The sequence below is a fragment of the Pristis pectinata genome, chromosome 1, assembly GCF_009764475.1.
Source record: "Pristis pectinata isolate sPriPec2 chromosome 1, sPriPec2.1.pri, whole genome shotgun sequence".
Taxonomy (NCBI): domain Eukaryota; kingdom Metazoa; phylum Chordata; class Chondrichthyes; order Rhinopristiformes; family Pristidae; genus Pristis; species Pristis pectinata.
This window is the reverse complement of record NC_067405.1, coordinates 37,250,876-37,273,771: the sequence shown is the minus strand read 5'-3', so window position 1 is coordinate 37,273,771 and position 22,896 is coordinate 37,250,876. Positions and strand designations below refer to the sequence as shown.

At 38.9% G+C, this 22,896-nt stretch overlaps 1 protein-coding gene across 1 annotated transcript in view; it reads right to left on the bottom strand.

Annotated features, from left to right (window-relative positions):
- LOC127577124 (adenylate cyclase type 10-like) overlaps positions 1-22,896 on the bottom strand; it is a 96,652-nt gene that overhangs the window by 28,692 nt on the left and 45,064 nt on the right. The window contains 5 exon segments of the mRNA XM_052028031.1: positions 8,890-8,996; positions 10,793-10,933; positions 12,323-12,539; positions 18,908-19,038; positions 19,040-19,110. Coding sequence (XP_051883991.1) covers positions 8,890-8,996; positions 10,793-10,933; positions 12,323-12,539; positions 18,908-19,038; positions 19,040-19,110 — 667 coding nt within the window.

Sequence of the window (22,896 nt, the reverse complement as noted above, 5' to 3'; positions counted from 1 at the left end):
TGGGGCAACAAAGATGATCTGAAGTAGAATAAGAACCCAGTTCTACAAATTTTTGGACGTCCGCCACTTGTCTGAGGCATTAAACATATTAGTGCCTCATGCATGATTTATGTAAGATCTTCAGAAAGTTCTAATGAATGTATCAATGAGAAATCTTACCAAAACCTAGAGAATATCACCTGTGATACAACCGGGAAATTGTTGCCGTCTTCATTTGTTTATTATGCCTTGAATCAAGCAGGAGAAACCATCCTTCCTTACCCCTCCTCCCCCCCCCCCCCCCCCCCCCCCCCCCCCCCCCCCCACCCTCATTTAATATGAGCAGAGCAGAATGCAGATTCTGGTTGAGACTTTACAATGACAAGTAGAGGTCTTGCTCTACCAAAATCACTATGGTGTAACTGGTCCCCCTGAAATTTAGCTGCAGAGGTTGTGGATTTCCCTCTTGTTTTTATTACAGAGGGTTAACCACATAATAAGTTATTGTGCTGTCAGCAATAGTTCCCTTTTAGAGATTTGCACAGTAAAGTCATTCAAGTGTCATTGAAAAATACAAATACAAGATGTATGAATACAATTGTAATACCTATGCACATATTTTGCTATATTGAAGAGACTATCTTTTACTATCTCTGCCATTGAAACAAACCTTAAATTCATTGTTAGAGACTTCAGCACAATTAACTTCATTAATATAGTCAGCAATGCGGGAAATTTGCACATATTGTTCTTTTTAAGACAGAATGTCTGCCATAAGTATGATAGGCAGTGAATCTGCTGATAAACAACAGGCGAGATGTCATCACTGCAAAACAGGACAAATAACAAATTCAAAGTTTACTAACAATTAACATTGAATGAATCGATTAGTTTGTTTTATAGTAATATTGTCAGTTATTATAAAATTATCAGTAAAATGGATTTCCTTCAGAAGTCACAAGATCAAACAACTTATTTCTCCTTCCATGCAAATGAATAAACAGTAGATCAAACATTGCAGGCTAGCAATTCTACAGCCAGCATTGATGCTGCTGGTATCGTTCCTTACAAGCATGCTCAGAGAATCAAATCTAACATGCTTTTTGTTTTATATACTTCAGCCAATTTTAAGTTTAGTTAAACAAATCAATGTGAGAATAACAATAAAACTAGTTATCTTGCATCTGCAAAAACTGACCATGTTGTAATCTTACCATCAATACAACATTGTGCAAGGTGGAATAAGGGGACCAGCCTTCTGAGATTTGTCTTTGTCACTGCATTGTCATCACTGGCAATGGCCCAGAGAAACCAAGGACCACATGGTACCTACCATTTCTCTGAACTATACAACTTCGAGAGAGTTGCATACCTTCAATTGTGGAGCTTTAGAATACCAAAGGAATAGATAGAAACGCACAAGAGCCTGGTGGCCTCATGGCCAAATATCCTCTTTTGGTACACCCAAAAAAATCTTTGTGCTTTTTTAAGGTAATGCCTCATTTCACATGGAATGATTGATTGATTTGAAATATATATTTCCAGTAGTATCAATGTCTAATGCAGTGGTAATTTTTTCACCATGAGAACTGCATTTTTGGGTGTAGGTTATCTATTTATTGGCTTTCAGGAGGTGGCACAGGAGGCATCCTCCAGTGTGAAGCGCAAGTGTCAACATTTTCAGTGTGAGCCATCCGGCTAATAAGTGTGGTTCTGGTGTGTCCATGGCCATCCGATAATACACAGGATTTAACTGTGTATGTTTTGTTCTCTCAGCAACCATGTTTCCCCTTCCAAATCTGGAAGCACCATGGACCTGCCCTAATGGAACTCTGCCTTATCCAACATCTTCATTTGAAATACCAGCAGGAAGCAGGAGTGTTCTAAGAAAGGAAATCGGAAATAAAAGTCTTGAACTTTTATGATCTTAAACAGCAGAAATAAAAATGCAGATAAGCAATGTAAACCAAAAAAAATTCTGAGCCTGCAATTCCAACAATTCTTCTTGGAGCTGAGGGAGCATGTAGCAAAACTTTTCATACTTCAGGCTAAATGGTAGGATTATAAATATCATCTAGGAGACTCAGGAAGAGGAAAGAACAAGTAACTTGTAGCCTCTTAACTACAGTAAGAGATTCACCGTAGTTAAGAGACAAACAGACTTTTGAAAGAAGACCAAGACTGCATCAATTTTCCTGCCTTGGCAAGGAGGACATAGATGATTTGCCTTATGAAAGAGAACACAACAAAATAACCGGCTTCTCATGGTTTGCTGGAATTAGTATATGGCATACATTTGAAGGCTGTGTTTAAAATCTCAACTCACAGTAATTGTACATGGTTTGGTCAATTTATCTGCAACATGGATAACCGTGTAGACAATAGAATGGACTTACAGCATAACAATTGAGGAAAATAGTAAATTTTACTGCCACAGAGATATTTGTACATGCTCTGGAATGAAATTGTGACATAACAATTCAACTGAAGACTATGGCCTATCTCTGTGCCACAGAGATAATAGTACATGGTTTGTAATTTAATTATTGTGATGACTGCAACAAATTCTTAATAGTAAGATAAGTGAAGCTATTATTTTACAAAGAGAGGGTATTAAAACAATTGCACTACTGTATTATTATTATAACATATTAACCACGCAAACTCTGCTTTGAGTCAGTATACTGGTCCATGTTCAAAGACTCAGCTGCCAGCCTAGATGAGGATGTCATCATCGTCACGGACTTTATCAGCAAGTGTGTAGAGAACTGTGTACCAAAGAGGACAATCCGGGTGTTCCAAAATTGAGTCCCAGTTGTGGCAGGGCTTGCATGCTATAACAGGCTACAAAACAAAGTCGGGCAGCATTGCCAACGACAGCGCATCCCTTTCCCGATGAGGTTAACCCATTCTATGCATGTTTTGAACAGAAGGGGATTGGAATGTCACCACACACCACGATAGCCTCCAATACACCAAAACCCACAGTCACCATTGTGGACGTAAGATCAGTCTTCGGAGAATGAACCTGCGGAAAGCATCTGGCCTGGATGGTGTCCCTGGCCACGTCCTTAAGTCCTGCACAGATCAGCTGGTGGGGGTATTTGCAGATATTATAACCTCTCCATGCTTCAATCTGAGGTTCTTAAGAAGACCATTATCATCCCGGTACCCAAGAAAAACAAGGTAACATACCTTAATGACTACCACCAGGTGGCTCCATCATCCACCATCATGAAGTGCTTCGAGAGGCTGCTCATGGCACACATTAACTCCAGCCTCCCAGACAAACTCGACCTACTGCAATTGCCTACCACTGATACAGGTCTACAGCTGAAGCATCTGGACAGTAAAGAGACCTACATTAGACTATTGTTATTGACTACAGTTCTGCCTTCAACACTATAATTCCAAGCAAACTCATCTCCAAACTCCCAGACCTGGGAATTAACACCTCCCTTTGCAACTGGATGACTCCTGACCAACAGACCACAATCAGTAAGGATAGGCAGCTACCCCTCCGCCACGATTATTCTCAACACTGGTGTCCCACAAGGCTGCGTCCTCAGCTCTCTACTCTACTCCCTATACGCATGACTGTGCGGCCAGATTCTGCTCTAACTCTTTCTACAAATTTGCTGATGATACCACTGTAGTGGGTCGTATCTCAAATAATAATGAGTCGGAGTACAGGAAGGAGATAGAGAAGGGAATTAGGAGAGCCAGGAGGGGCCATGGGAAGTCCTTGGCAAGTAGGATTAAAGAGAATCCCAAGGCATTATAGACATACATCAAGGGCAAGAGGATAACGAGGGAGTGGGTAGAACCACTCAAGGATAAAGAGGGGGACGTGCTTGGAGGCGAAGGATGACTCCAAAGTGAGTACTTTGTATCAGTATTTACCAAGGAGAAGGATGTGGAGGATAGGAGAATCAGTGTGGAGCATCCTAATATGTTGGGGCTTATAGAGATAAAGGAGGAGGTAGTGTTGGGTCTCTTAAAGAACATCAAGGTGGATAAGTCCCCAGGGTCTGATGGGATACACCCCAGGTTATCGAGAGAGGCAAGAGATGAGATTGCTGGGGCTTTGACCAATATCTCCGTGACCCACAGTCACTGTGGTGGATGTAAGATCAGTCTTCTGGAGAGTGAACCCATGGAAAGCATTTGACCTGGATGGTTGTCCCTGGCCATGTCCTTAGCTCCAGTGCAGATCAGCAGGCAGGGGTATTTTCAGATGTTTTTAACCTCTCCCTGCTTCAAACTGAGGTTCCCATCTGCTTTAAGAAGACCCGAATGTGCCATAATGACAACCGCCCGGTAGCTCTGACATCCACCATGATGAGCTGCTTCGAGAGGCTGGTCATGGCATGCATTAACTCCAGCTTCCCAGACAACCTTGACCCACTGCAATTCGCCAGCTGCTGAAAGAGGTCTATGGCGGATGCCATCTCCCTGGCCCTACAGTCATCTCTGGAGCATCTGGACAGTAAAGACACCTGCATTAGACTATCGTTTATTGACTACTGTCACGAACCAGCAACAAAAGAAACACACCGAGTCATGATTCGGTGTTAAAAACTATTTTATTAATCAGTACTTATGATAATACGTAAAATAAAAGTAAAAATGCTAGTATGTTAGAATTCAAAAATGTTAAACCTTGAACATTAACCCCAAAAACTAAACTCGTCGTGTGTGTGTGGCAAAGTCCCAAACTCCAAGTCCAGGAATGGTTCTTAAAGTTCAGTTCCGCAAGCCATAAGGTGAAACATGAGCAAAGGCTTCTTCAACAACCACCGTCGTCTGAAGATAAGACGTAGACATAGAGAAACATAGAGAGAGTAATTACTAAGTCCAAATGTTCCACGATGGAACCCAAACAACACGTCAGTGTTTACTTGGTAGTGACTTCCTCACCCCGAAAAGCATCCGAATCATGGTCGTCCACACAAATACCTGTTTCCTTCTACAGGTCAGCAACAAAGTGAACTCCACCGGATTACTTCCAATTTCCATACATGGATTTCTGTGGCAGACACAAGTTATTGTTTCTCATCCACGATAGAGAACACTAGCAGGCTGGTGTCTCTCTCCCTTCTCTCTCTCTCTCTCCCTTCTTCTGACCTCTTCAACAACATCATTACGTCCTTTACCTTCTATTGACGTAAGCACGCCCCACACACACACACACTCACTCACTATCTTAAAGGGACTTTCACCGAGTCCGTAACACTACAGCTCTGCCTTCAATACCACAATTCCAAGCAAACTCATCACCAAACTCCGAGACCTAGGACTCAACACCTCCCTCTGCAATTGCATCCTTGACTTTCTGACCAACAGACTGCAATCAGTGAGGATAGGCAGCAACACCTCCGCCACGATTATTCTCAACACTGGTGCCCCACAAGGCTGCGTCCCTCAGCCCCTACTCTACTCCCTTTTCACTCATGACTGCGTGTCAAATTCTTCTTTAACTCCATCTACAAGTTTGCAGATGATACCACCATAGTGGGCTGTATTTCAAATAACAACGAGTCGGAGTACAGGAAGGAGATAGAGATAGAGATAGAGCTCAGTAACATGGTGTCATTACAACAACCTTTCCCTCAATTTCAGCAAAACAGAAGAGCTGGTCATTGTTTTCAGGAAGGGGGTGGAGGGCAGGGGCAGTGCACGTGCTCCTGTCTACATCAAAGGTGCTGAGGTTCGAGAGGGTTGTGAGTTTCAAGTTCCTAGGAGTGAACATCACCAATAGCTGTCCTGGTCCAACCACAGAGACACCATGGCCAAGAAAGCTCACCAACGGCTCTACTTCCTTAGAGGGTAAAGAAATTTGGCATGTCCCCTTTAATCCTCACCAATTTTTATCGACGCATCATAGAAAGCATCCTATTTGGATACATCACGGCTTGGTATGGCAACTGCTCTGCCAGTGACCACAAGAATTTGCAGAGAGTTGTGGACACAGCTCAGTGCATTACGGAAAGCAGCTCCACCTCAATGGACTCTGTCTACATTCTCGCTGCCTCAGTAAAGCAGCAAGCACAATCAAAGACCCCACCCAGTCCAGGTATTCTCTCTTCTCCCCTCTCCCATCAAGCAGAAGATACAAAAGCCTGAAAACACATACCATGGACAAGGACAAGGCTCAAGGACAGCTTCTACCCCACTGTTATAAGACTATCGAATGGTTCCCATGTACAATAAGATGGACTATTGACCTTGCAATCTACCTCGTTATGACCTTCCACCTTATTGTCTACCTACACTGCACTCTCTCTATAACTGTTACATTTTATTCTGCATTGCTGTTGTTGTTTTACCTTGTACTACCTCAATGGACTGTGTAATGAATTGATCTGTATGAATGACATGCAAGACAAGCTTTCCATTGTACCTCAGTACATGTGACAATAATAATCAATTCCAATTCCACTCTAGCCACAGGCATGGTCCCGGAGGACTGGCAAGCAGCTAATGTTGTTCCATTATTCAAGACAGCAAATAGGGATAATCCTGGAAACTATAGACCGGTGAGTCTCACATCAGTGGTAGGGAAGTTACTAGAGAGGATTCTTAGGGATAGGATTTATGAGCATTTGGAAAATCATGGCCTAATTAAGGACAGTCAGCATGGCTTTGTGCAGAACAAGTCGTGCCTTACTAACTTGATTGAGTTTTTTGAGGAGGTGATGAAGGTGATTGATGAAGGTACAGCTGTGGATGTTGTCTCCATGGATGTTCATAAGGCATTTGACAAGGTCCCTCATGGGAGGCGCATCCAGAAGATTAAGATGCATGGGATCCACGGTAAATTGGCCACTTAGATTCAGAATTGGCTTGCCCATAGAAGACAGAGGGTAGTGGTTGATGTGACATTCTGGCTGGAGGTCCGTGACCAGTGGTGTTCTGCAGGGATCCGTACTGGGACCTCTGCTGTTTGTGATGTACTATAAATGACTTGGATGAAAACATAGATTGATGGGTTGGTAAGTTCACAGAAGATACAAAGATTAGTGATGTTGTGGATAGTGTAGAAGATTGCAAAGGATACAGTGGGATTCAGATCAGTTGTAGATATGGGCAGAGAAATGGCAGATGGAATGTAACCTGGCCAAATGTAAAGTGTTGCACTTTGGGAGATCAAATATAAAGGGACAGTACATTGTTAATGGCAATGACCCTTAACAGTGTTGATGTACAGAGGCATCTTGGGGTCCAAGTCCATAGCTCCCTGAAAGTGGCTACAGGTTGATAGGGTGGTAAAGAAGGCATATGGCATGCTTGCCTTTATTAGTTGAGGAATTGAGTTCAAGAGCTGGGAAGTTATGTTGCAGCTTTATTATACACTCGTTAGGGTGCATCTGGAGTATTGCATTCAATTCTGATTGCCCCATTACAGGAAGGATGTGGAGTCCTTGGAGAGGGTGCAGAAGAGGTTTACCAGGCTGCCTGGATTAGAGGGCACATGCTATAAGGAGATGTTGCACAAACTTGGGTTGTTTTCTCTGGAGCAGCAGAGGTTGAGGGGAGATCTGATAGAGGTTTATAAGATTATAGATAGCCGGTATTTTTTTCCCAGGGTTGAAATATCTAATACTAGAGGGCATGCATTTAAGTTGAGAGGGGGTAAGTTCAAAGGAGATGTGCGGGGCAAGTCTTTTTTACACTGAGAGTGGTGAGTGCCTGGAATGCGCTGCCAGGGATGGTGGTGGAGGCAAATACCATAGAGGCGTTCAAGAGGCTCTTAAGATGGGCATATGAATGCACAGGAAATGGAGGGGTATGTGTAGGAAGGAGGTATGTAGTTTAGTTGGGTATTTGATTATTAATTTAATTAGTTCAGCACAACATCATGGGCCAAAGGGCCTGTTCCTGTGCTGTACTGCTCTATGTTCTATGTTCTAATAAGCAAAAACTTCTGTCTGCTTGTTCTCAATGTCCAGGAGCTGATCCTTCATTTGGGTTGAGTAATTCCATCATCCAGCTTTGATAGTGATACATTGCGTAGCCTGCACAACTTAAATAAGTAAATAAAAATCAATCCCAGTTCAATTAATGGCTAGTGGGTTGAGCTTTCCACTTCTCTTGCCTTTGTTTTTTTTAAATCCACATTTCATCCCACTTCTCACTGTACAGCACTCCCCTGGAACCTACTCAAGTGTCACCCTAAACCCTTAAGCCCAAATGTTAGGAAGGGGGCTTGAGGCAAGAATGCTACTGCTCAGCAATGGCTGACACCTTTGCATTTGTACATATGCTATTTTTAATCTGTTAGCTGAAATCTGCAGTCTTCCACATGTACTATTTGGCAGCATTGGTTACTTTACTATTGGAGTTCATTTCTTCTCTATCAGTCACTCCGAGTTTCCAGCTTTGAGGAACAGTCTATATCAAATGCTGAACTATCATGATATCATATTATTTCACAAACTTAGAGAATACATGATGTATTTTACTTTAGGTACTCAGAGAAATCATAGAGTCATGGTGTCATAGAGCATGCATGTGACCATGCAGCTTGGAATCAAACAATGACCAATTAACCTACCAACCCACATCTTTGGGATGTAGGAGGAAACTGGAGGTCTCCATGTGCAAACTCCACAGAGATACTGCATCAGAGGTCAGGACTGAACCCAGATCATCAGTGCTCTGGGGCAGTGGCTCTATTAGCTATGCTATTGTGTTGCCCAAATATCACTGGAGATATTGAATAGCTTCCAGATAAGATTGAAAAATGGATTTTTGAAATTCACTAATTCACATGTCCATTAATGCTTTTGGACCAGGAAAATAAAAGCACTACATAAAATATATTAAAACAATTCATACTCAGCAAACTCTGATAATATCTCTCTGTCACGGTGTCTCTGAGAATATTTGTAGTTTTCAACAACATACGCAATTAACTGTGTCAGAGGGAAATTTGGAAACTTCTTGTTGAGTAGCAATAAGCCTTTCTTGAAAAGATTCTCAGCTTCATCCAAATGACCAGTCTTAAATTGTACCTGAGACAGAATCAATGAATCAATGTAAAAGTAAAACCGCAGCAAGAACATTAGAGTTAATTAATTATGTAGATCAAGCTGAGACAGAAGCTACATTGTATGTGGAATTTTGACATGTAATAAACTACTTGTAAGTGTTGTTATGCACAAAGACTGACAGATAATTTCAAACAATATGCCCCAGATAACATGTTGGGTGATGTTGGTTAAGAAAAAACATTTTAAAGGCCAGCAAGAGAACTTCCTGCTTTTCTATGGTTAATGCAGTCTTGAGAGAGTGTGAAGTCCCTTTAATAGATGACATTTCATATACAATTACCAATTGTGTTATGGTTAGTTGTTCACCCATCCTTGAATACTTGCTCACAAAACAAGGCTGATGTTAAGAAAAGGAGAAGGAGGTGAGAAAGAGAAAAAGGACTTGTGACCTAGTAGGTATTGTGGGGTGGAAGAGAAAATCAAACATGCCAATTTATAATAATCTATAATCTTGATTCTATGGCTAATTGGTCAAGGGGAAGAAGTCCACGATCTCATCACGACCTTGCTCCAAACATGGACTAAAGAGCTGAGGTGAGTGTGACAGCCCTGGACTTGACTGACTGCGGCATCAGAGATTCCTGGTAAAACTGAAGTCACTGGGCAGTAGGGGGACAAAAAAAAACACACACCACTGGTCTGAGTCTTGCCTTGCACAAATGTTGTTCTCAGAGGTCAATAATTCTTCCCATGAGTTTCTCTGGGTCCAGCCTTCCTTAGCTGCTTCATCAATTAATTTTCTTTCCATCATAAGGTTAGAAATGACTACGTTTGTTGACAATTGCACCACATTCAGTTTGACTCTCAGTTCCTCAGTTAATGAAAAAACCCATGCCTGCATGAGGCATGACATTCAGGCATGGTCTGATAAGCAGGAAGTAACATTTATGCCACATAAGGACTAGCCTGGCTAATGAGAGTCTAACCACCAATCCTAAGATCTAATGGTGTTACAACTGCCAAATATCCCACTATCACCATCTGGGTTGGGGGGCTGGGTGCCATTCGACTGAAGTAGACCAATCACAGAAATACTGCAACAATTAGAGCAAGTAAAAGACTGCGTATCCTGCAGTCCATACACCCTAGAACCTAATTACACAAGGTACTATAATTTGCTTGGATGAGTTCACTAATTACACAAGGTACTACAATTTGCTTGGATGGGGGCACTCCACCAACAGTCAAGAGTCTTAACACCATCCATGACAAAATGGCCACTCGATTGGGACCTTATGCACTAACCTGAACATTGATTCTATTCAGATCCTCTATCTGTAATGTACACAGTGTACTTCAGCCACCCATCTAGGTTAAAATGACAGCATTTTCCAAATCTCTATCATTAAAAATGCCAAGGGCAGTAGGTAAACAGAACACTTCCAACTATAGGGTCCTCTCCAAGGCACATACCATGCTGACTTAGAAATATATCACCATTGCTTGGCCTAAATATTGGTATTCCATACTCAACAATACTTGGGAAAACTTACACCAAAAGAACCATAATCATCCAAAAAAGTGGCTTCTTCTCAAGGGTAATCAGGGATGGGGCAATAAATTCTGGCCTTGTCAGTGATGCTTGCACACTTCAAGTGAATAAAGAGCTCCTTAACTACAGCAGAACTACCAAAAAGCAGACCCCTTAATTACATCTGCGGTTCCACCAATGATATATTGAGGAACTTGAAGAATTTTGATGCAAATTCCAGATGACTGTACATGATCAATAATATAAATAAATTTGTTTTTCTTACCTCTCCTTTGAGAATAAATACACAGGCTCGTTCAAAGGAAAAAATCTTAACATTCTTTGTGGTATCAGCATATTCAAAAGGTTGTTTGCCTTTATGCAATAGACTAAGCATATTTTCTGCTTGAGTTAGGTAAGACAGAGCCTATAAAAATAGCACATGCAAATCAAGTGTAAGTATCCAATAGATCACACTTCAATCATACATTCTTTCATGCAGCTTAGGCTGATAGAATTTTGATTTTTTATCAATTATGTTCATATTTGCATAATTACTGCAGATTCTGGAACCTGGCCCAAGCATGGTTTTTGAAAGCAGTGAACTCAGTCATCAGTTTTTGCTGTGCATTTTATGCTAAATGTGGCTGTATTTTTACTCGCTTTTGTTGAGAACTGCTTTTCTTATTAGCAAGAGCTTGAATTTCACAATTCCATAATTGTGTGAATAAGTACTTCCTGACATTATCCCAATAGTATTTTAAAATTATACCTTTTCACACTGGATTACTCCTTACTCCCGATTGTTTGTGTGTGGCAACAGAAAAAAATATTCTTCATGCCAATGGCAGATTTACTGGAAGTTGCCATGATACCACCATCTTGAAAAAATTCTGTCTTTCAAAGTACTTCCTGGATTTTAGGCATAGCTTGTGGCACTGCAGAATATTGGGTATGGGAAATCTCACACATCTCCCTTAAGTGTAGTTTCATTTTTCTTGGCATTAGTCTATTTCAAATTTTTATTGCCTTCTATTTTAGTTCTTTCATGTAATATTATGTATGGAACCAGTGAATCAATAGAATATCAATTTTTCAACAATTCATCAAAGCACAACATATGTACTGAAATAATTTTCACAGGCCATCAGGTTGAGAAAATTATATCAATTATCTTTTTCTACATTACACAAGTTTTCTTTACATAGTTGTGTGCAAAGCTAAATGAGGAAAACAAATAAAAATGCACAAATCTTCAATACACAGAGAATTAATTTTTGTTTTTAAAACCTTTAATTTTGCTTGTAGTATTAACTTCTGATATCAATATAACTGAACAAGTAGTTAGCAATGGATATATGGGAAACTTGCAATCGTAAGAATGCCAAATATGGGAACAGAGTTGAAAGTGAGAGATTTGGGAACAGCATAGACAGAATTAACTGAATTGTCTATTTTTCATATATAAAATGATTTTAGATCTAGGGTTAAAAGTTAATTCTAACTGTGCATTGTATAGATGGCACACAATGCAGCCATGGTGATGGAAAGAATGAATGTTTGGGTGGTGAATAGGGTTCCAATCAAACAAACAGTTTTACGCTGAATGGATATGAGCTTTCCGACTGATAATGAAGCTGTCCTCAAGTAAGCAAGAGACATGTTCCCGACACATTCTTGATGTTAGAAAGGCTTTGGGGAGACTGATGGTGCGACTCCAATCACAGGCATTTTTAAATTTCAATAATAGCTTTTTACAAAAATATAAGTTTTAAATTGCCCACTGCTTTAAAATAACTGCCATCTGAAAACATACCATCAAGTTATTAGATACTTGCAAAGCAGCTGCAGTAGTTTCAAGCAGGTAGAAAAATGTCTTAGCCACATTTCCAGTTCCCATCCAGTGGCGAACAAGAGGACAATAAACAGAATCCAATATTGGTTTACAATCACAATTATTGGCGTATAGGTTTGTGTTTCTTTCACAATCTTTGAGCAAGTTATCTATCTTTTCAATAAACTCGGAATCATCACTATAAGGAAGTATATGGACAATTATTGATTTATAGAACAAAAAAAACTTCCAAGCTCTTAAAATGTTTTAACATTTTGTTTTACCTGCCAGCTGGTACTTGCATGCTTGTGATGACAGGAGCTGAAAAATTGAAAATAATTTGCTGTAATTCTATGTTAAATAGACAAGTTTTTTTTAACATCAATTATCTAGAAATTTAATAGCATTGTGCAATGTGGTTGTGGGGTTCGTGTACTGTTGACGTGATTGTTAGAATTGATGGTAGCAAATGGAATTAATTCGCCCTGCTCAGCTTCATGATCAGTGTGTGCAGCTAGCATTTATAAAAACACTTGTAATGTTGTAAACATGCATTTTCACCACACCAAGAAAACAATACAATGTCACAACAAGTTTCAGAGTATTAGCAAACAAACTCTGACACACACAAACTTTTGGCACAGAATGGAGTAGCATCATGAAAAGGGGCTAGTTTAAGGTTTGCTTTCAGGGAGAAATGGAGAAGTTTTCCCAAAGATAATCCTTTAGCACCTGAAGCTACTGCAACTAATGGTGGAGGGGTGATAAACAGAAGAACATGAAAGGCTAGAATTGGTTGAGAACCTTGGAGGGCTATAAAATTTGAGAGGTTTAGCAAGAGAGAGTAATTGAGTGAGGCCACTTAGGAACTTGACAGTGGGGATGAAAATTTTAAAATTGAGGCGCTACCAGTCTATTAGCCAATGGAAGTGAGTGAGCACTGGGGTGAGGACCAAGCATGACATGATAAGAGTTGGGATGACTTCGATAGCAATATTTGATAAATTTAGTTTTATGTTGATGCAATGTGGCAGGATAGCCAGAAAACATTGCAATATCAAGACCGAAGATAACAAAGCCACAGACAATGGTTTCAGAACGACGACACCATGTGCAGATGGACAAACTTACAAAGGAACAAATGGGTAGTTTTGTGAAACATCAGTAGCAAGGAGGAATTTAATTTACTTCCTCCTTCCTTAAGGCAAAGGAACCTATAGAAATCTTATCGAGATCCCATTGATGGGCCATATGACACCACATAATATATATAACTTCTTGAATATTCTTTTCACATGCTGAAATTCAAGTTAAATAACCATTTTAAAGCAAAACTATTAAAATGCATATTTGAGAGATTTATAAACTTCAAATATAAAATGGACCACCAGGGACTAACAATCTTTAGAATTCTGTGGAACACTGAATGATCTAAAACAAGAAATAGCAAGAATTATTGATCACTAAATATAAAAACCTAAGTAAATGGCATTGTGGCATACATTCACAGAGAAGCACTTTCCCACTGTGCATGTGGATGTCACTTTTTTTGGGACAAACAATTTCAGATGCGAATTATACAAATAATGCAAGTTTGGATTGACGTGCATTCAATACATAACTTGCAGTAATCTTACCTCTTACATCATTTATTCCATTTGAACAGCGGTTTTATTCATTACCTTGATCAGGGTATTTGGATAAATTAGTGGAGGAATGGCTGGTCGATGAGTCTGCTTGGTGTGTACTGGCAATGCTTGGATTTATGAGTTTTGAAGGAAGATCTACGAAAGGAAACAACATTGTTCCTAAAAGTATGGCATACTAAAGTAAGACAGCTTAACAACAGAGAAATTCAAACAGGCTACTGGAAAACAAACATCATTTTCACAAAGAATGCTGATATTTTGACTAACTTCCCTCTAATCCCCAAAGGTAGTTCTATTTTCAGGCCTAAAAGGTAGTACATTTCTGGAGTGTGTACATGGTCTTATTCTGAAATAATATTTGAAGGCCAACAATAGAGCTGGCCATAATAGATTTAGTAGTATGCAATGTGCCAGAGTAAGTTAATAGCCTAACTGTGCATGAACATTTATTTCAAAGCAACCATAAGCTAAATCTTGCCAGCAGTGGCCAGCATTTCTGAAGGGAATCAGACATTCAGCTATTCAAACTGGCCCATGTCCCAAGCATATTTATAGTTGCAGAGTCCAGGGCTTACTGATATTCAAGGCTCTGAATCTGTCATCATGCTTTGTTGCTGGACTTCATTGTCTTGCTGTAATTCCCCAACATTACAATGTGGAATTGCCCATCAGATGCTATGCCAGATAAACTTGGTGTGAAATCTAAAACTCTACTCTTTTTAATGGAGAATTCAGATCGACAGACCGAGAGGAAAAAGGGGAAAAATTATTTTTTAATGTTTTTAATTATTTCTGAATTTTATAATAGATTTTTAAAAAAAGTTTATTTTTATTATTTATTTCAACTTTAATTGGTTTTAAAGTCTTTGAATTTCAAAGACATTGGAAAATAATAAAATTAAATTACAGTTTTGATGGAAGGCAAAGCTCCATCCCCAGCTTTGTCTTTTGGATTTGCTATGTCTGAGTTCTCTTCCATAAAACACAAGTGTGATGGACAAACCTGTTAATGGATAAAATTATGGAAGAGCCATAAGAATTTAATATAAAATGAAGTAATTTTTGTCCCATGAGGCAAATGGTGCAGTTGACAATAAAAACAGCTTTGGATGACTATAGAGTAAAGGGCAACGTTTAGTTCAAAGCAGAAGATTGCCCTGTGGTAAAATCTAGTGCACATCCTGGTGATTAGGCAAAAATTGCATAAGGTGGTAACACAGCCAGTTATTGTATTTTACAATAATAGAATAAAAAAAAGAAATTCACTATGGATATAAATATCAACATTTTTTTATTTTTATAATTATTCGCAAAATGAGGGCTACCAAAAATAATATGGGTCTCTTAAAAATAGTAATACTGTAACTGAAAATAAGAAATCAGTATGTTCAAGATTCTGATGTAATTCAATGCCCCAAATGGGTATGCCTTGAGCACCGATCAGTTCCTGACTTTTCATTAGTTTCTATTTTAGGTGCTTCTCTCCCTTTTGCACTTACCAAGTTAAGTAAACATACGACTAACCCAATTGTTAAACATACAATACAAATATGGTTTCAATTTCGTAAATTTTTTGGATTGAATAAATTTAATTTGTCAAGTCCCATTCAATCTAATTTTTTCTTTCATCCATCTAGAGCTGACTCAACTTTTTCCATATGGAAAAGGAAGGGAATAGTATGTTTTCGGGATCTATTCATTGATAACTATTTTTCATCTTTTGAACAATTGTCTAATAAATATAATTTGCCTAGATCACACTTCTTTCGATATTTGCAGATTAGAAATTTTTAAAAAACTACTATACCCTCTTTTCCGACACCTTACAAAATTGAAATTACGGAAAAAATTTTAGGTCTTAATCCTTATCAGAAGGGCTTGATAGTGATAATTTATGATTTAATTATGAAAATACATCTAGAATTATTAGACAAAATTAAGAATGAATGGGAAAGTGAACTCCAGACATCTATACCTATAGAGACTTGGAAGAAAATTCTTCATTTAGTCAATACATCTTCAATGTGTGCCAGACACTCGTTCATACAGTTTAAGGTAGTTCACAGGACCCATATGTCCAAAGATAAGTTAGCTTGTTTCTATGACCATATAAATCCTATATGTGATAGATGTAAATCGAATGTGGCTTCTTTCACACATATGTTTTGGTCCTGTCCTCTTCTGGAAAAATATTGGAAAGACATTTTTAACATTATTTCAAATGTATTGAAGATTGATTTACAACCTCACCCTATCACTGCCAATTTTTGGATTACCAAGGATAGAGTCTGGCCATTTATCTCCTTCCGCTATCCGTATGATTGCTTTGTACATTAATGGCCAAATGATCCATTTTTGCTTAAATGGAAGGATCCAATACCCCCTACTACTTTTCAATGGTTTTCTCAAACTATATCATGTTTAAACTTGGAAAAAATTAGGAGTGGTACTATGATCCTTCGCTTAAATTTGAAGATATTTGGAGTCCATTTATTCAATATTTTCACATGATGTAGATCCCCTTTCAATAATTTTCCAACTTGGAGGAACGGACTTGATGACATAATATTGCTCTGTTTCTACTGAGAAATTTTAGCCCTGTTTTTTTTTTCTTTTTTTTGTTGTTTGTTTTTCTTTTAAAAAGTTTTTTTTGTTTAGTTATATTATTTATTAATTTTTTTATTGATTTGGGTTTTTTGTTTAAATTTATATAATAAATCTTTTTCTTTCCTTTCTTTTATATTATATCATTTACTAAGAGATCGTTGGATCTACAGTTTTTTAAATATTTATTGTTCTTTATGATTATATATGCTATGATTGTTATCCTGATCTCTTTGTATTACATGTATAAATATTGATGCTATATATCAATCGGTATTAATTTGAAAACTAATAAAAAGATTGAAAAAGAAAGAAATCAGTATGTTGAATGATTACAGTATTTACAGCAGGCAGAGGAGGAAATTTTCCTGGACATACCAAGAACAATAACACTAATAGTATGTAGAAGAAAGACTTATTAAATTTAGCAGAAGCAAACAAAAATGATGGAGAAACTACATTAGAAGTGACAAGCCCTTTCAATTCAGAACTGTTTCTTTAGATTAAAAAAATATACACGTGTCACTCTGCTATTTAAAGGCCAGAGAAGGAAGACAGTAAATTATAGACAATTATCTGATTTCAGGAAAATTCTATAGGTTCTACTTATAAAGTAGATTAAACAGAACATGTTGAAAATGTTTTCTTTACAAAAGCCAGCTAGCTTGGATTTGTAAAGGATTGATTCTGTCTCACAAATGTGACCAACTTTTTTTTTTGAAATTTTATGTATATTATTCTATGACATTTTTATTTGTTCAGGAAATGTGGGCAATGCTGATTAGCCCATCACTTATTACCCCATCCTGAACCACCCCTGAACTAGTCGGTTCTTGGGCCATTTCATTTAGCATTCAATCACCTTGGTGAAGTCTGGGATCTTGTATGGGCCAGACTGGGTAAGGGTGTTCCCCAGCATTTAGGAAATTACAGATTAATTTAACTGCAGTTAACAGCTATTTCAAGAAAATATTTCAGCTGGTTGGGAATCAACAATTAACGGAATATAATCTAAAATTTAGAACCACATCTGTCAGGAGTGAATTTAGGAAACATTTCCACAGAAAATTAAAGCCTTCTGCAATTCATGCTCAGCAATTGCTAATTATAAAGCCGAGGGTAAAAGGTGGATATGTGAAGTTAGGTCATAGATCAGATACCTGGTGATATTAGTAATCAGCAATGACTGAACCCAATATCACTCACTATTTTAATAATTTAAGACATGGATGGGAGACACAAACCACATTTCAAACATCAGTTCAATTTACTTTGTTCTTACTGTTTCTCCTGATACTAGAAGATTACAAAACATGATGTCATGTAAATTTTCATCACCTCTTACATCATGAAATTGTGGAATGAATCTTTTAATCCTTTAATGCTGTACATGCAGCTTACACTTTTCTTGTAGAGAAAAATAAGATGGGCCGGACCCAGCCCTTGCTGTCTGTGCAATCCTGATGATGACACCAACCCTTTGTGACTATGGACCTGATTGAGCTGCTGTGACTGTCCTACAGGGTGCAACAATACACAACATTGAATAACAGTCAGCTGATGGTTCCTGAGGCCACAGCTTGAACAACCACCTGATGATCCTTTTATAGCTCATGCTCTCTCAAAGCCCTTATCACCATTCTGAAAAGCTTCTGACATTCAAAGACATTTTAACACAGTTGAATTAGATACAATTAAATTTTAGAAATTGGTAAATTAAAAATTCAGTGACCCTGATATAAATAAAAACCATTAATATTGATATTAATTAAAATAAAACCTTCATTAACTTTCTCATTCAGGTCAGTGGACTCCATATAAACGAATGGCATTAGCCAGCTATGCCAGTCGAGGCTGGTATAAAGCTGTAGGGCTAGCTATGAAGTATCAATAGCCCCTTAGTCCAGGACAACTGAGCTTCACCCCTCAACTCGGTGCTGAGTTCTGCAAAGGAGCAGGAGGTCAGGTATGCTGATATCTGTTCTCCAGCAATAATGTACTTGTGTTGGCCCACTGTAGATTGATAATTCTCTCATGAAACACTGCCTGAGGTGTAGCACCATCTGGGCCACTATTTTTAAACTGTCTGCAAACAGCAAAGAATTTTATGACTTTGAATGTAACAAATTTAAACCATTGCCTACTGTTTATCTCTACCTATTTATTTATTTAATGCTTATTAGTTAGAATTTGATTACCTTGATCGCTAGCTTTTTCTGGAGAATAGCTTCGTATATTTGCATGACTAAGTGTGGTATATAATTCTCTTCGTCTCTGAATGGTGCTTTCACTTTCAGTAACACCGAATTTTTACCATAGATCGGTGCTCATAAATAAAGTCACCCTCTCCACAGCTGTGGCATTTGCGAGCTGCATTCTCCAAAAAATCTTTGTGCACTTTAAGTGAAGTGACCTTTTCTGCTCTTTTAGCCACAGATCGTTAGCTGGTTTCATGCACAAGGGCAATGCAGAATCGCATTACTTTGCACCTCCAGACAACAGCCTTGTCTCGTGAATCTGGAAGTAGAAGTGTCCATTTTTATTATTTAATGCAATATGTACAGTATCCACTTGTCCACCACATCTTTTAAAATCATTTATTTTGGGATTAATTTGTATTTTTTTTATTACTTAACAGTGCTGAAGGAAGAGACTCTATTCTGTACATACATGTATTTATTAGCCCTGCTGCTTCATACCTCCATCACCTGGGTTCAATACTGACCTAGGGTGTCGTCTGTGGTGTTTGAATGTTCTCTCTGTGATTGCATGGTTTCCCCAAGTTCTCTGGTTTCTTCCCAAAAATGTGGTTGTTGGCAAGTTAATTAGCTACTGCAAATTACCCCTAATGTAGATGAGTGGCAGGAGAACAGGGAGAGAGTTGGTGAGTATGCAAGAGAAAATTGGTTACAATAAAACAAGTGGGTGAATGGGCCTAATGGGAATGCTCTGAGAGCTGGCATGGACTTGATTGACTGAATAGCCTCCTTCCAGCCTTTCATGTCATAAGAAAATTTGAGTAGGAAGTAAGAATTCTACATTTAATGTGCACAGACACAGTTATGTATAGCAATTCCCTTAAATTAAATCCAAGAGCTTCCTGAAGAAAGGAAAGAAAAATGTAATAGAAGATGTCAGAGTCTCAGTACCAGCTGTTCAAATAGCAGCACTTTTGAGTGTATCAGTGCAGGTGAAAGCCACACATCAGTATCTAGGATGGCAATAATACGAAAACCATCCAATCCAATGTAGAGGTGCATACCAGTTCACTTACATCAATAGCAAGGCTCATTCATCTTTGAATTCAGTGCTAGAACACCAAAGCATTAGGGTGAGCCTCCTTGCAACAAGGTATCACTAGCACTTGTTCAATACCATCCATCTAGAGAGAGTAGTGTACGTGGAACTGAGTAGCAAGAAGCCTTGCTTTTATCTGATCCCCATATGGTCTAAGTTACTTCAAATATCCAGGAGGATCTGCACAGGCAGATAACTTATGACTTTCAAACAGATGGTCACTGTGGGCTGTTTCCCCAACATTCCAGAGTCTTGAGAGGAAGGATTTTAAAATGATTGCATTTACCAATGTTGTCTCGTAAAGCCCATGAGTGTGGCAAAGTTCACTTGCATAATTTTGAGCATTCTATTTAATCCACTCAACACTATGATATGACATGAGCAAACCTGACACTCCATTCTGGAATTTGACCATACAAAGCCTGTAAAGCTAATTGAAGGCCTTTGCATGAGGGTAGCAACCGACATAGGCACCATCGCTTAAAAAACTTTTTATAAAAGTTGAACGTCCAATTTTCATTGGTCTGAAAAAGTCATGAGTCATATTATTTTGTTTCTTCCTAGATCTGCATTCTTGCTTGACTATCACTGGCCTGGGTTTCTCAGTCTGCAATGATGATACAATGCTCATTGGTGACTTCGAAGGAACTATCCCTCAAAGACCCTAGCAATTTCATGGTCACCTTTCCTGATATTGATAACTATCAGGAAATATCTAGCATTCAGCAACAAGGATATCATCAAATAGGTTCAGCAACCACATTGAAGAATTCTCACAGACAGTAAACCAGGAAGTGAAAAGCACATTGTTTTAACTGAATGAGAAATATAAACAGGTTCAGATTAGATCAGGCAGACCGCAGATTAGGAGGATGCAGAGAGAAAATGCTTCTGCATTGCATATTCTTTTCAGAAACAGCATAGGCCTGGCAATAACAACAATTTCACCTCTAGCTCGAAATATCATAGCATTGTGTCTTACATCCATTCCTTGGCTACAGCTGTTCCCACACTTTTACTGAATATAACTGGGTGGCTAAAAAGGTATAACTAGAACAGAAATAAAAAAATAATCTACTGAAAGGTGGAGTAATCAAATTACCTAGGGTGGCACAGCTAGCAGCGACGTTGCCTCACAGCACTAGTGACCTGGGTTCAGTCCCTGACTTCAGGTGCTGTCCATGTGGAGTTTGCACATTCTCCCTGTGTCTGTGTGGGTTTCCTCTGCAATTTCCTCCCACATATGAAAGATGTGCAGGTTGGAATATTAATTAGCTATTGTAAATTGCCCCTAGTATGTAGGTGAGCGGCAGAATCTGGTGGGAGTCGATGTTAATGGAGGGAGAATAAAAAAATTAGGATTGGTTAAAGAAAAAGGTGCTGACTGACCTGTTCAGTACAGTGGGTATTCATCCTCTTGGGTGTAATTGTCACTAATCCTTGACTGTCCTGTCCAGCTTAGTACTGTATTGGTATATTATTGTCAACATGTACAGAGATACAGCGGAAAAGTTCTTGTTTTGCATGCCATCCAGACAGATCATGCCATATATAATTAAATCGAGGTAGTAAAAGGGAAACAGAATGCAGAATATAGTGTTAGAATTATAGAGAAAGTGCAGTGCAGCTAGACAAATAAGTGCAAGGGCCACAACAAGTATATTGGGAGATCAGGAGTTCATCCTTGAGCATATGAGAGGTCCGTTCAAGAGTCTGATAACAGTGGGATAGAAAGCTGTCTTTGAGTATTGTGTTTTGTGCTCCCAGGATTTCATATCTTCTGCCCAGTAGGAGAGGGGAGAAGAGAAGAGAGAATGACCAGGGTGGGAAGGGTCCTTGATTATGTTAGCTGCTTTCCCAAGACAGCAGGGTGTACTTTTATCTCAGTGGAGCCTATGATCACAACTCATTCACAAGGAGGTTCATTTCAAAATTACAATTACTCTTTAGTAAAAACTATTTCAAGTGCCTCAATTTGAATAAAAAATTATGTGCTGCTTTAATATTGAGGGAGAACATTGGAATTTACAGCACCACTGGGAATGCTCAGCAATCTAAGATTGGATTTCGTTAGGCCACTCCACGTCAGACTTCATCATGGCATTCATCCAAATATGAACCAAAGTGGTGAATTTCAAATGTGAGGTGTGAGTGACCGCCATTGATACCAAGGCAGCATTTCTGATGTCAAGGAGCCCTGTTAAAACTGAAAATCAAGGGGCATCAAGGGAAAAATAATCCATTGATTGGACTTATACCTTGCATGAAGGAAGATGGATTTGGATATTGGAGGACAATCATCCAGCACAGGACATAATCTCAGGAGTTCCTCTGGGCATTGTCCTGGCCCAACATCTTCAGTGTTTCATCAATGGCCTTGCTTCCACCCTGAAGTTGAATTGTGGATGCTCACTGATGATTAAACAATCTTTAATTTCATTCAGAACTCTTCAGCAAAGACCCAGCAATATTCAGGTATGGCCTGATGTGTAGCAAGTGGCACCTCTGTTACAAAAGTATCAGGCAAATTCCATTTCCAACAAGGGAGAGTCTAACCACCAAAACAAGACATTCAATGGCATTGTCATTGCCAAGTTTCCCATCATCAACATTCACCACCAACCAGAAAGTTAACTTGACTTACCACGTAATACCCTGGCTACCAGGCTAGTCAGAGACTCTATATTCTGTGGCAAGTAGCTCATTCCTGATATCCCAGAGACTCTTTGCCAGCTACAAGTACAACTCAGGAACACAAAAAATATAATTTGTACTTCTTTCAAGAAGCCCAACACCATCCAGAACAAGCATCCCAGTTCTTTGGCACTTGATAACCACCTAAATATTCATTCCCTTCATCATCAGCAGTTGCAGTCTGTACCACCTGCAACATGTACTGCAGTTAACATCTATAAAAGTCTGCTCCGATTGGTAACTTCCATCCTGCAACTTTTACCACCAAGGATAAGGGCAGCAGGTGCATCAGAACAGCTCTACCTGTAGGTT